The sequence below is a fragment of the Heterodontus francisci genome, chromosome 10, assembly GCF_036365525.1.
Source record: "Heterodontus francisci isolate sHetFra1 chromosome 10, sHetFra1.hap1, whole genome shotgun sequence".
Classification (NCBI taxonomy): domain Eukaryota; kingdom Metazoa; phylum Chordata; class Chondrichthyes; order Heterodontiformes; family Heterodontidae; genus Heterodontus; species Heterodontus francisci.
In genome coordinates, this window is record NC_090380.1 from 22,527,997 (window position 1) to 22,542,162 (window position 14,166).

At 48.4% G+C, this 14,166-nt stretch overlaps 1 protein-coding gene across 1 annotated transcript in view; it reads left to right on the forward strand.

Moving 5' to 3' along the window:
• Window positions 1–1,924: 1,924 nt before the first annotated feature.
• The window catches only part of dgkh (diacylglycerol kinase, eta), a 640,503-nt gene continuing 628,261 nt past the window's right edge, over window positions 1,925–14,166 (forward strand). Inside the window, exon 1 of the mRNA XM_068040243.1 lies at window positions 1,925–2,108. Within this exon, the coding sequence (XP_067896344.1) occupies window positions 2,058–2,108 (51 nt within the window). The 5' untranslated portion in view covers window positions 1,925–2,057. The remainder of the gene's footprint in view (window positions 2,109–14,166) is intronic.

The window sequence follows — 14,166 nt, forward strand, 5'->3', positions numbered from 1 at the left end:
CCCATCATCATCTACAACTGAAAAAGTGAAAGTGAAGGATGAAGCATGAAGGTGAACTCTATGGCACAACAGCTTGACATGACAAAAACTGGAGACTACTGCATTTGGAAATGGGAGAATGACAGACAAGAGTGAAGAGGAAAATTTCTAATGTGGTCCTGAGGACAAAATACCAGAACATAGTGCAAGAGTGAAATACAAAAATTGCCAAATGGCCAAACAAAGCGAAGTACAAATATTGGTTTATATTATGTAAGATTGAAAGCAGGAGGCTGGGGAATAGCCAAACCAAGTGAAGTGTAAAGACCAGAGTATAGTCTTGAAGAGTAAATTAGAGAAGTTTAAAGATGAGCCACGAATGAAGAAGACAATTTGGAAGAAGGGCAACATTTGCTTTGCGGAGACCCTGTGCAAAGGTTCAGTTTGGGGACTGCAGTTGGACGGGAGGCACAGCCCTAGTGCCACCCCTGACAATGATTCAGGGGAATTAAACAGTAGATCTGAGATTAAATTGAAGAAACTTGAGATGGTCACTGACGGTGTAGTAGAGAAAGTAGAAAATGGTTTGCAGATGACAGAGGGCAACTAGTGTATGAGTCAATCAAGTGAATTTGTGCTGGTTAAACTGCATAAGTGAAGTATAGTTGACAACTCTCCATGATACCGGTGGAGTTACCAGGAATTAAGAGCTAATCTCCAGAGCACTGTTGTGAGCAACCCTGGAGAAAAATCATAGGGGCATTAAAAATTTGTCTTGAAGAAAATGCTTTGTACACTTCTGTTTACTAGTTATGAAAATATTGGATATGGAAAAAAGACTGTTAAACTGGCAGCTCTATATCATCCAATTGGATAATAGAGTTTATTTGCTTTCCTCCTGATGTGTGAAAATAGCGTACCTCAAGTGTGGCCATGTTGAGTTGGGTGGTTGGAGGCAGCAGTACACATGATGACACCTCCAGTAATATGCCCAACTGGAGTTGGAAACTCTAAAGGGAAAGCCCATGAAATTGGTTATGCAGAAATCAGAATATAACCAGAGGTCAGTCCAGAATCTGAAGGATTGGTTCCAACCTGAGTGATAGAGCATGGTATAGGAGTGAAGCACAAAAATCAGGAAAGCTTTGTAACAGGTATACAGAAACTAGCTTTTTTTAAAACAAAAATTGAGAAACTCAGAATAACTGAAGCCCTTAACAAAACTGGATGAAAGGAGAGATTAGATAAATAAGGACATTATTGAGAGATGTATCTTAGTTTCCCAGTTTTTTGTGTAGATTTGTTGCAGAGGACATTCTGTTTATTTTATAATTTTATAAAAATCTAATGTGCTTTGTGAAAATGATATTTCTGGATGATTGGGTTGATGTTCAGCCTTGGCTCCTCTCTCTCTCTCTTGTTGACTCCAGGTGTCCCTACACCTCTATTTTAAAATATTCATCTTTATTTTCAAATCCCTCCATGGCCTCACCACCCCTCCCTATCTCTGTAACCTTCTCTAGCCCAACAACCCTCTGAGTTATCAATGCTCCCTCAATTCTGACCTCTTGCACAGCCTCATTATCCATCACTCCACCATTAGAGGCTATGCCTTCAGCAGCCTAGGCCCTAAACTAAGGAATTCCCTTCCTAAATCTCTCCACCTCTCTTTCCTCCTTTAAGTCATTTCTTAAAACCTCCCTCTTTAACCAAGCTTTTGGTCAACTGCCCTAATCATTCTTTTTTTGTTGTTTGCTAACACATCTGTAAAGCGCCTAGGGACGGTTTTTTCTGGGTTAAAGGCGCTATATAAATGCAACCTGTGGTTGCTGCCCAGGGAAAGCCTTGTTCCAGCCTAAACTGCGTCACCGACAGCGCTGAAAGGTCCAGCTCCTTATTAGGAGTGACAGTGAATCACGTGGAGCCGACACAAGGCGAACCCCGCTCAGCAGAGAAGGGAGATCAGGCAAAGTGACTGAAAGGGACGGGTTGTGGGGACGGCATAGCTGGCAAACAAACTGCAACGACAGACAGAGCGCTTGAGACGAGCCCTGCCGGGGGAGGGGGACTGACTGAGTATGGAGGAATTGTATCACTCTTACAGCCGGAGTCCTGTCTGGGAAGAGATGGTGGGTAGTTTTGTTTATTTGCAATGCAACGCCTCCACACACTTTGCATCTCTCCCTGTCCTGTCCTGTGTTTTCGGTGGCGAAGGTGTCATTTCCTTTTTCGGCTTGCAAATTTAAAAGACAAATATATAAAGTAAATAGGCATGGGTGGAGGGGAGGAATATGGAATGTACTCAAAAGTGTGTGTTTTTACTAAAATGTGTCATTCTGGGATGTAAATCGTCTCACCTTGTAAATGATTGGGAAGTTGGGGCTGATTGTAACAGTGAAATAGCGTCACTTACCAGAAGGTGCAGGATTTGATGGGGTGTGGGTGCAAAGGTTGGGCAGGGGGATACAACAAGGCAGCTGAAAGTTAGAACAAAGCTGCCGCCAGTAATTGACAGGATATCGTTGAAATTTGGGTCTGACTGGTGACATTCTCACTGAACAAGTGGAGTGGAAACCGTGTTAATTCATCAACATCCGACAGAATCATTTCCAAATTGCTTATGTGATTGCCTCACCCGTCCTTAATGCCTGAAAAGAAATGTGGAAGATCAGCTCCTTCATTCCCCTCCCCGGTCCTGTTTACCAATTCCACGCAGAGACCGTCCTTCCAATCAATTAGCATTTGTTAAAAATCTGCATGGATTCGGGAGGGAGGAAAGTGCTCTTGCTGGGATTGTTTTTGTTGCCCGAGAACTTATTTCATTCTTAAAGACATCAAACTGCAGAGCCCCCAAAATTCAGGGATGTTCGGAGTTGCTAATATCTTCCTGGGTTAGAGTATCGAAATCCCATTTTGACCATTTTAAAATCAGATTGATGTGATTCAGGCATATCATCTGTGTGTGTGTGTGTATGCTGGTTTAACATCAACGTTGTAATCTGGTTTCCTTTTGAATTTCGGAATGATCCTGACGAGGTCAGTGCGGAGCAATTCACCGCCGACCAATTTAATCCTGTTCGCATTTCGTTCAATCTGCTCTGGTTCAAGGTGTGACTAGTTTTAGATCTAGATCTTATCTTTAAACCTGCAATTCAAACAGCTCCAGACTTATTCACAGGCAAAAAAAAACCTTATATATTTCAATTTGAGTGAACAGTGTTGTTTTTAAGTACCCAGTCGGTTCCGATTTAAATCCAATCTCGTACGGACAAGTATTTTATCAACTCATTCAGGTCTGGTTAGGTGTGCAGCACGACAGAGGTTGAATTCGGTTTGCCTTTTTATCGCTTTCCAATTGTGCAAACTGAAGTAAAATACAAAAGCCCCAGTGAGAAGGCTGCATACCTGGAATATTGTTCCTGGTATCTGTGTGTGTGTTCAAATACAACTGTCAAAGTGATTACTCCGGAACTTTTTTGGTTGATTTATCAATATTTAAATACACAAGTGCAGGTGAAACTCTCGAACTGCTTTGTAGTAGGTCAGCCAAAATGAAACGATTCGAGTCATTTCTCTGAATCTTCCCCCGAAAGTGACTGGGCAGCTGGGTAGGTGACAGGATATGCACCTTCCTCTGCGCATATTTCTATCAATTTTACTTTGTCTTCATTTATTCATGCTGGCAAAAATACTCAAGACAAAAATACAAATTCGAGATGCAGCTGGGGAATTAATTCGAGTTTAGATCGCATATCCTGTTCTAAAAGATAATTCGGAACCCAAATACAATCTCTGACTTCAACATGAAGGTAGGTTTTCTGCTCTGATTTTCATGGAAATTGTCCCGCCCGCCCGCTCCCCAACTATCCATTACCGGGAATAAAAACAAGAAATGCTGGAATCACTCAGTAGGTCTGGCAGCATCTGTGGAAAGAGAAGCAGAGTTAACGTTTCGGGTCACTGACCCTGACCCGAAACGTTAACTCTGCTTCTCTTTCCACAGATGCTGCCAGACCTGCTGAGTGATTCCAGCATTTCTTGTTTTTATTTCAGATTTCCAGCATCCGCAGTATTTTGCTTTTATTATCCATTACCGGGACCATCTCCAATAAACAAGGTGGGCATTTTAACAGATAACAGATATTGTCTTAAAAATTAAGATGCATGATAGCTTCTCTTTCAGTCGGGAGCGGTTCAGCCAGTCTTAAACTGGCAGATGCATGCGTTTTATTTTATTTTCCCAATGGGTGACTGCCCCTCCCTACCACCGGGATCTGCTGAAGAGAATCACTCAACTTACTGTTAGCTTTCTGAAGTGCGACGGTCAGTGTCTGTTATGTCCAGAGATTTCTCTCTGGCTGTGGTTTTGGCGACTCTTTGTGACACGCTGTGCTGGTTGGCGATTGATCTTTCTGTCTACAGTCTTACTGATTTCTCACTGTGACAGTGTGCTGGAGGGAGTTCTCACTGTGTGGCAGTGTGCTGGAGGGAGTTCTCACTGTGTGGCAGTGTGCTGGAGGGAGTTCTCACTGTGTGGCAGTGTGCTGGAGGGAGTTCTCACTGTGTGGCAGTGTGCTGGAGGGAGTTCTCACTGTGTGGCAGTGTGCTGGAGGGAGTTCTCACTGTGTGGCAGTGTGCTGGAGGGAGTTCTCACTGTGTGGCAGTGTGCTGGAGGGAGTTCTCACTGTGTGGCAGTGTGCTGGAGGGAGTTCTCACTGTGTGGCAGTGTGCTGGAGGGAGTTCTCACTGTGTGGCAGTGTGCTGGAGGGAGTTCTCACTGTGTGGCAGTGTGCTGGAGGGAGTTCTCACTGTGTGGCAGTGTGCTGGAGGGAGTTCTCACTGTGTGGCAGTGTGCTGGAGGGAGTTCTCACTGTGTGGCAGTGTGCTGGAGGGAGTTCTCACTGTGTGGCAGTGTGCTGGAGGGAGTTCTCACTGTGTGGCAGTGTGCTGGAGGGAGTTCTCACTGTGTGGCAGTGTGCTGGAGGGAGTTCTCACTGTGTGGCAGTGTGCTGGAGGGAGTTCTCACTGTGTGGCAGTGTGCTGGAGGGAGTTCTCACTGTGTGGCAGTGTGCTGGAGGGAGTTCTCACTGTGTGGCAGTGTGCTGGAGGGAGTTCTCACTGTGTGGCAGTGTGCTGGAGGGAGTTCTCACTGTGTGGCAGTGTGCTGGAGGGAGTTCTCACTGTGTGGCAGTGTGCTGGAGGGAGTTCTCACTGTGTGGCAGTGTGCTGGAGGGAGTTCTCACTGTGTGGCAGTGTGCTGGAGGGAGTTCTCACTGTGTGGCAGTGTGCTGGAGGGAGTTCTCACTGTGTGGCAGTGTGCTGGAGGGAGTTCTCACTGTGTGACAAGTGTGCTTGAGGGCTTTCTCGCTCTGTGACAAGTGTGCTTGAGGGCTTTCTCGCTCTGTGACAAGTGTGCTTGAGGGAGTTCTCACTGTGTGACAAGTGTGCTGGAGGGAGTTCTCACTGTGTGACAAGTGTGCTGGAGGGATTTCTCACTGTGTGACAAGTGTGCTTGAGGGCTTTCTCGCTCTGTGACAAGTGTGCTTGAGGGCTTTCTCGCTCTGTGACAAGTGTGCTTGAGGGAGTTCTCACTGTGTGACAAGTGTGCTGGAGGGAGTTCTCACTGTGTGACAAGTGTGCTGGAGGGATTTCTCAATGTGTGGCAGTGTGCTGGAGGGATTGCTCACTGTGTGACAGTGTGCTTGAGGGCTTTCTCGCTCTGTGACAGTGTGCTTGAGGGCTTTCTCGCTCTGTGACAGTGTGCTTGAGGGCTTTCTCGCGGCCTTGGGATTTTCGTAATCTCTGTGATCAAGTTGTTTCAAAAATTGCCTCTGTGATGGGCAATGTGCCTGTGGTGATTTTACAGTGGGACAGAATTTTCTGTGGGCTGAATTTTCCCAGCCTGTTGGAGAATGGCTGGGAGGAGTGAGGGCTTGCAGTACCTCAAGGGTAGGCATCAGGAGGGGAGCCCAAGGTCTTCCCACTGCCATAGCATATTGCCAGCAGCAGGAACCGTAGCAGTGTGGCTGCCCACCAGGCGGCCATGAGCAACTTAAGGACCCAATTAAAGGTCACTTACTGTCTCCTGGCAGCCTCCCAGTGGCTCTGGTGCACCATGACACTCCTCCCAACCCCAGTCACTGGGGCCTGCTAACCTGGCAGCAGCTGTTAAAAACTATCTCACCTGATCTTCGAAGGTTCCTCTGCATTGAGGCACCCTCTCTCTCTCCAGCTGCAGCCTCAACAGCGGCCACCTCGAGCATCGGCGCTGCCGAGGCTACTGAGCTATCTACACTCTGGTCCAGCAGCTCTGTGGGGGAGGGGTTGGGGGCGGGGATTGCTGGTGTGGGCCACCATCCTTAATTGGCTGCTGCCGGCAAAATGCCATCCCAAGGTCCAGCCAACCGCTGGAGCAGAGCTGAGACTGTGTGTGTGTGTGTGTGTGTGTGTGTGTGTGTGTGGTGATATTACACTGAGACAGTCTGTGTGTGTGTGTGTGGTGATATTACACTGAGACAGTCTGTGTGTGTGTGTGTGGTGATATTACACTGAGACAGTCTGTGTGTGTGTGTGGTGATATTACACTGAGACAGTCTGTGTGTGTGTGTGGTGATATTACACTGAGACAGTCTGTGTGTGTGTGTGTGTGTGGTGATATTACACTGAGACAGTCTGTGTGTGTGTGTGTGTGGTGATATTACACTGAGACAGTCTGTGTGTGTGTGTGTGTGGTGATATTACACTGAGACAGTCTGTTTGTGTGTGTGTGTGGTGATATTACACTGAGACAGTCTGTTTGTGTGTGTGTGTGGTGATATTACACTGAGACAGTCTGTTTGTGTGTGTGTGTGGTGATATTACACTGAGACAGTCTGTTTGTGTGTGTGTGTGGTGATATTACACTGAGACAGTCTGTTTGTGTGTGTGTGTGGCGATATTACACTGAGACAGTCTGTTTGTGTGTGTGTGTGGTGATATTACACTGAGACAGTCTGTTTGTGTGTGTGTGTGGTGATATTACACTGAGACAGTCTGTTTGTGTGTGTGTGTGGTGATATTACACTGAGACAGTCTGTTTGTGTGTGTGTGTGGTGATACACTGAGACAGTCTGTTTGTGTGTGTGTGTGGTGATATTACACTGAGACAGTCTGTTTGTGTGTGTGTGTGGTGATATTACACTGAGACAGTCTGTTTGTGTGTGTGTGGTGATATTACACTGAGACAGTCTGTGTGTGTGTGTGGTGATATTACACTGAGACAATCTGTGTGTGTGTGTGTGTGGTGATATTACACTGAGACAATCTGTGTGTCTGTTTAGTGATTTCTCTCTGTCTCTCTCTGTCTCTCTCTGTCTCTGGTCAGTGGGCAGAATTTTATTCAGCTAACAGGTGTGGGACAGAGGTGAGGGGGATGCGATTGCCCAGAAATCTGAAGTTGTGACATCGGTCTGGGATTTGTCAGAGGCATGAGCGTTTCCAAGTGGCGTTGCTGCGAAGACATGGCAGGACTGTAATTTGAATTGGTGAACAGTTAATTAGAATGCACTCGCATCAAATTGAAGCCAATTTTATGGGGAGTTTCCAATTTAATCATCAGCAGACAGGGATCACGTGCCTTCAGCTCCCTGGCTGTTTATAGGTGGCGGCACCAAGTGAGGCCTCAGTGCTGCCATGGGAAGGCAGCCATGGCGAATAGTAGCAAAGGGAGGAGCGGAGGCCAGTGTCGGTCTGTGGTGCTGGGCTCTCAGCAAGGGTGGGTGCTGAGAGGCATTACCGAATCTTCAGAGGGAAGTAGCAAGGGGAAGGTGTCAAGGCAAGATAATCTCTCCAAGGACAGTGCATGGGAGGGGCTTAGACCAGCTGTCATTGGTCTCATACATCCAGTTTTTATGGACCCCTATGCTGCACAAGAGCAGCTCAGAGGGACGGAGGGCCAGGATCCAGCTGGGCATGCTGGTGAAGCTTGATAGGGGAGTGGCAGCAACCGGCCACACCAACAAGAGCCTATATGCGCCAGAGAATCTACCGAACACCTCAATTGGCAAGTGTCCAAGCGGCCGTGTTAGTGAAGATTACAGCTGTCCAGGAGGCCACCGACTGTGCCATAATGCAGGACGAGCTGTGACCCAAAGGCTTCAGTGGACACCCAATGCCCTTGGCCATGAAGATCACTACCACTGGGGACATGTGTGGTGTCTCCCAGGCAGCTGTATCAAGGAGTTGACCAATTCCATGTTTAGAGGGCCAGCAACTGTGCAATACCGAACCAACCCTGACAGTCAGACAGAGAGGGCCATTGGCTTTGGTGCCATCTCTGGATCCCCCCCAGGTGCAAGGGGTCATCGATTGCATGCAAGTGGCCATCAGTGCTCCCAAGGAGCAGCCAGTTGTCTTCATCAACAGGAAGGGCTTCCATTCCATCAACGTTCAACTGGTCTGCGACCACTGGAAGCGTTTTCTACAGGGGTATTCCCGCTTCCTGGGAAGCAGCCACGACGCCTACATACTTTGACATTCCCAGGTGCCGCAGCTTTTCAGGCACCCTGCTCACCTTCAGGGGTGGATTCTCAGTGATAAGGGGTATCCATTGAAGACACGGCTACTGACGCCTCCTAGGAGCCCTCGCAATGCAGCAGAGGATTACTTGCCACGGCTCCACCCGAACGACCAATGAGCAGGCCATTAGGCTGCTGAAAATGAGATTCCATTGCCTAGATCGATCTGGTGAAGCCCTGAAGTATGCCCCAGCGAGGGTTTTGCTTATTGCGGTAGTCTGCTGTGTTCTGCACAATCTCGCACTGCAGAGTGGGGAGGCCTTGCATGACGTCAGTCCTCATTTGATGAGGAGGAGGCTACTGAGCAGGCAACACTGGATGTTGAACTCCTTGCACCAGAGGCCAGGGCCATTGAGAGATGCACAAGAGACAACCTCATACATACCTGGATCCTGCCACCATGATGGCCTCTCAAAGTCAACTCAATTAAGACTCACTTCAATGTATTCCGCCTGTTGCTTCCTTCCTCTCGCACTCTAACGCCCAGGTTTACCACACACTCTAACACATCTGAGACACTGACCAAACACGGCCTGTGCCTACACTGGCAGCCTATTGAAGGAGCAATGGTGAAGGTTGCATCTGCCAAGACTTTGGCAGCGTCATCTGGCTGCCTGAAGCTTGCAGCACCCCGGCTGCCTGAGAGGTTCCCTGCACAGTCGTCGTGTCTACTGGAGCTGGGGTAACTGACGGAGGGGCTGAGGGGCCACTGTACACACTCGTAGCACCTTGAGGGGAGCGCCCAGATGTGGAGGGCAGCCTCTCCTCCCTTTAAAGGCTCACTTGCACCTCCCTACTAACCTGAGACAGACGAGCACCTGGTGGAGACTCCAGGTGCCTCATCTCCCTCTCGCCTTTCCACTGCTGTGTTCAGCTCATGCCCAAGGCAATAGTGTGTAAGTCTGCATGCATCTGTGTGATCAGGCTCTCCATGAGAATCACCAACCTCTTGATGGAGGTAGCCATGCACACACATGCCTGAGGCTTGGCAGCAGTCATGGCAGGAATGGACACCTCCTTCGTCCGCTCGTGGCTGCGCATTACCTCTGGCAGTTCTGCCAGATGTTTCTTTACCTCTGTCTGCAACTCCTGCATATTCTGTGCTGCCGGCACCAGAGGCTCAGCATGGGCCAGGCCTCCCGCATTCCACCAACTGCCAGTGGCCTTGGCTGTCACAGCCTCTGTCAGCTGCTCAGGTGCATGTGTGGTGCACTCACCAGCTTGTGACCCTGAATCTAAGCCCGAGTGCATATCCATTGCCATGAGAGTATCTGTGTTGGTGGAGAGTGCAGGGGAATGATGTGACGGTGCGTTCTCCGACTGTTGTCCCTCCTTTACCACCTCCCTCAGTCAATGGCAGGCCCCCTGTCCCAGCACCTGAGCTTGCCTCTGATGTGCCATGACCTGTGTGAGTGAACACAAACATTTGTGGGTTAGGTTGTTCAGATCTCCTCATGCCAACCTTGCTGGAGAACACATGAACACAATGTCTCCTCACTCTTGGTGTGGACACCCCAGTCTCACCATCCGTGATTGCTCGGCTGCCCTGGGCCCCCGCTAGCTCCAGGGCCACCACCTCTGCCGGGGTCAGAACACGCACATCAGGGATCCCACCGCCAGTCCTCTGTCTCCCGGGTGTTGTGTCCATTTCTCTTACAAGCAATAAAAGGGACACTGTTAGACATCACACGAAGAACAACAGGACAGTTATGCTAGTGGGAACCCCTCATCCCCTGATGGGGGCTGCCAAATAGCTCCTCCTCACTTTCATTCTCAAGGAACGTAGTGGTGAGCTGACAAAGAAGGCGGCCTGTCACTGAGATGCATCTGAAAGTATGGGCTGATGCCTCACCGCATTGCCACCTCTTGGTTGATCACTCCCTCCCCATGTAGTGCTCCTTGTCACATAGCCACATGCAAGTTCCAAAGTGCATATCAGTATGAAGGTCTCACCTTGGTGGGGTGAAGGAGATCATTGACCTTCTTGCAGCATTGGTCCCATTTCCTTGGTTAGGCTGGAGAGTCCCTTCTCGCCATCCCGTAGAAAGAGGACCTCCTGTTTTTCCCTTGTAGCTTAGAGGAGAATCTCCAGGGAGGCATCACTAAACCCTGGGGCCATCCTGTGTCTTGCCTTGGACATGGTCGCAGTTGGTGCCCATTCCTTTCATTGGGTGTTCAGTCTTGATACGGGGGCAGGGGGGTGGTCCAGCAGCAACAGCAGCAGTGTTGGGGGGAGTGGGTGTGGAGTTTTATTTGTTTGTGGGATGTGGACGTTGCTGGCTGGGTCAGCATTTATTGTCTATCCCTAATTGCCCCTGAGAAGGTGGTGGTAAGCTGCCTTCTTGAACCACTGCAGTCCATGTGGGGTAGCTACACCCGCAGTGTTGTTGAGGAGTTCCAGGGATTTTGACCCAGTGACAGTGAAGGAACGGCGATATAGTTCCAAGTCAGGATGGTGTGTAACATGGAGGGGAACTTGCAGGTGGTGGTGTTCCCATGCATCTGCTGCCCTTGTCCTTCTAGGTGGTAGAGGTCGCAGGTTTGGAAGGTGCTGTCTAAGGAGCCTTGGTGCGTTGCTGCAGTGCATCTTGTAGATGGTACACACTGCTGCCACTGTGCGAGGTGGTGGAGGGAGTGAATGTTTGTGGATGTGATGCCAATCAAGTGGGCTGCTTTGTCCTGGATGGTGTCGAGCATCTTGAGTGTTGTTGGAGCTGCACCCATCCAGGCAAGTGGAGAGTATTCCATCACACTCCTGACTTGTGTCTTGTAGATGGTGGACAGGCTTTGGGGAGTCAGGAGGTGAGTTACTCGCCTCAGGGTTCCTAGCTTCTGACCTTGTAGCCGCGGTATTTATATGGCTACTCCAGTTCAGTTTCTGGTCAATGGTAACCCCCAGGATGTTGATAGTAGAGGATTCAGCGATCGTAATGTCATTTGAATGTCAAGAGAAGATGGTTACATTCTCTCTTATTTGAGATAGTCATTTCCTGGCACTTGTGTGGCACAAATACTATTTGCCATTTATCAGCCCAAGCCTGGATATTGTCCAGGAATTACTGCATTTCTACACTGATTGCTTCAGTATTTGAGGAGTTCCTGCAGGAACAGCAACATTGGTGGGGTGTGGGGGAGGCGCTGTCCAGCAACACTCCAGAGTCACTGCATCAGTGATGGACAGCATTACAAGGAGGGTTGGCAACGTTTTAAAGATGGCGCTAGCACCTGCGTTTTTGCCAGCTGATGCTGCCATCAGCGCCTTGTAGCCTGCTCCCATCCTGCAATAAGACGGGCCCCATGGCTCAGTTATGGTAACTGGCCAGCCGTCGCATGATCACGGTTGGCAGGCCACACAGGTGACATGCAGCAATGACACCCACGTCTGGTGCTGTTGCCATGAACCGTGACGAGCTGACACAATTCAGCCTAATGTATGGTGTCTAGTGATTCCTTTCTCTGAGGGTCAGTGTGTGTGTCTAGTGATTTCTCTCTTTCTCTTTGAGGGTCAGTGTCTAGTGATTTTTCTGATTCTTTGTGGCGGTCAATGTGTGTGTTTTTAGTGATTCCTCTATCTCTCACTCTCTCTTTCTCAGGGTTAGTGTCTGTTTTAGGTGATATCTCTCTCTCAAGGTCAGTGTGTGTGTTTGGTGATTCCTCTCTCTCTCTGGGGGTCAGTGTGTGTTTTTGGTGATTCCTGTCTGTATGAGTGTCAGTGTTTGTGTTCACTGCTTCCTTTTGTCTGAGGGTCAGTGTATGTTTCAGGTGATTCCTCTCTCTCTGCAGATCAGTGTGTGTGTTGAATGTTTCCTCTTTCTCCCTCTGCAGGTCAGTGTCTGTGTGTTTAGGGATTTTTCTGACTCTCTCTGGGGGTCAGTACTTGTGTTTAGTGATTCCTCTCTCTCTGAGGGTCAGTGTGTTATGACCGAGGTGGAAGCAATGCACCGTCAATTCAGTCCCATTACTCCACAGGTCGCGGCATATTATTGGAAGTTTCCCACCTACCGGAAATTAGCCAAATTAAACACTTTATTAACCCCCAGAATAAAACGCACCAAACCAGGTATCCTTAAACAACAAAAAATTAACTATTTATTAATAAACTAAATCTTAAACAATACTGAGATAAATCTACATCTAAAAAGACTTTATAACTTCTTATTCTTCCTAACCCTCCCGGATCAGTGAGGTGGCCCAGAGTCGAATAGTCAGATGCCATTCAAAGTCTCCAGGCGAGTTTGATGAACAGTCTGTAATGGGTAGGTGTTCAAGGCACTTTGGCTGCAATAGGTGTCATACAGAGCTCCAATAATGCAAAATTCCTTTCCAGCGGTCGTTTCTTCTTTAGGTGAAACACCGCCTGGAGGCCAATGTAGAATTTCTGCTGAGAGGGAGACAAATTCTTCCTTCAGGGACAGCACGCTTCGCTAGTCTGCGAGATCAAACCGGTTCTAGCCAGTCTTTACACACAGTCAAACTGATACAATATGGCATGTGGCCGCATCTCTCTTGCTGTTGCTTAGGAACAGGCTTGCAGCTTGCACACGCTGTTCCCAGAGAATATAAAAACTTCTTGCGGTCTTAAAGGCAGACAGACACCCTTTAGTTTTTAAACCGAGGAAGTGAAAAAAAAACACTTCCGTGACCATGTGTTTAGTGATTCCTCTCTCTCTGAGGGTCAGTGTGTGTGTGTGTTTAGGGATTTTTCTGACACTGTGGGGGTCAGTTTGTTTTAAGTGATTTTTTTTTCTCTCAGACAGTGAATCTGTGTGTCTAGTGATTCATCTCTATCTACCTGAGGCTCTGTGTGTGTCTGTCACCTGTCATCAATTTGAAATGTTGGGCTGAATTTTACCAGCCCTTTGACTTTTTTTAATTTCCAAAATATACTTTATTCGTAAAAACTGGAAAAAAATACATTACAAAACAGTTCCAAACAGCACCAAGTCAGACAATACAAAGAATGCAAAGGAGATCAGTTTCCTTCAATACAGGAGTGAGTTGCCTCACAACCCTTCCATTTCATTTGACATGCCATGTACATTTTACAGCAAACAGATATTTTCCGGATACAGTTCGAGGGGTTTCTCATGGATCCAGCCTCTCAGTTCAGCTTGGTGGGGGGACCTTACACAGTGGTCTTTCCCCATTGAGCATTTGCTGCGGCTGCTCCAAGCTTTAGTGCGTCCCTCAGCACGTAATCCTGGACCTTGGAATGTGCCAGTCTGCAACATTCGGTCGTGGACAACTCTTTGCGCTGGAAGACCAGCAAGTTTCGGGCAGACCAAAGGGCGTCTTTCACCGAATTGATAGTCCTCCAGCAGCAGTTGATGTTTATCTCGGTGTGCGTCCCTGGGAACAGCCCGTAGAGCACAGACTCCTGTGTTACGGAGCTGCTTGGGATGAATCTCGACAAAAACCACTGCATCTCATTCCACACCTGCTTTGCAAAGACGCATTCTAGAAGGAGGTGGGCAACCGTCTCTTCCCTACCACAGCCACCTCGAGGGCATTGTACGGAGGGGGTGAGACTCCGGGCGTGCAGGAAGGATCTCACCACCAGCCAAGCTATATCTTGGCGCTTGTTTGAAAGTTCTGGTGATGAGGCATTCCGTCAAATGACTTTGGCAGTCTG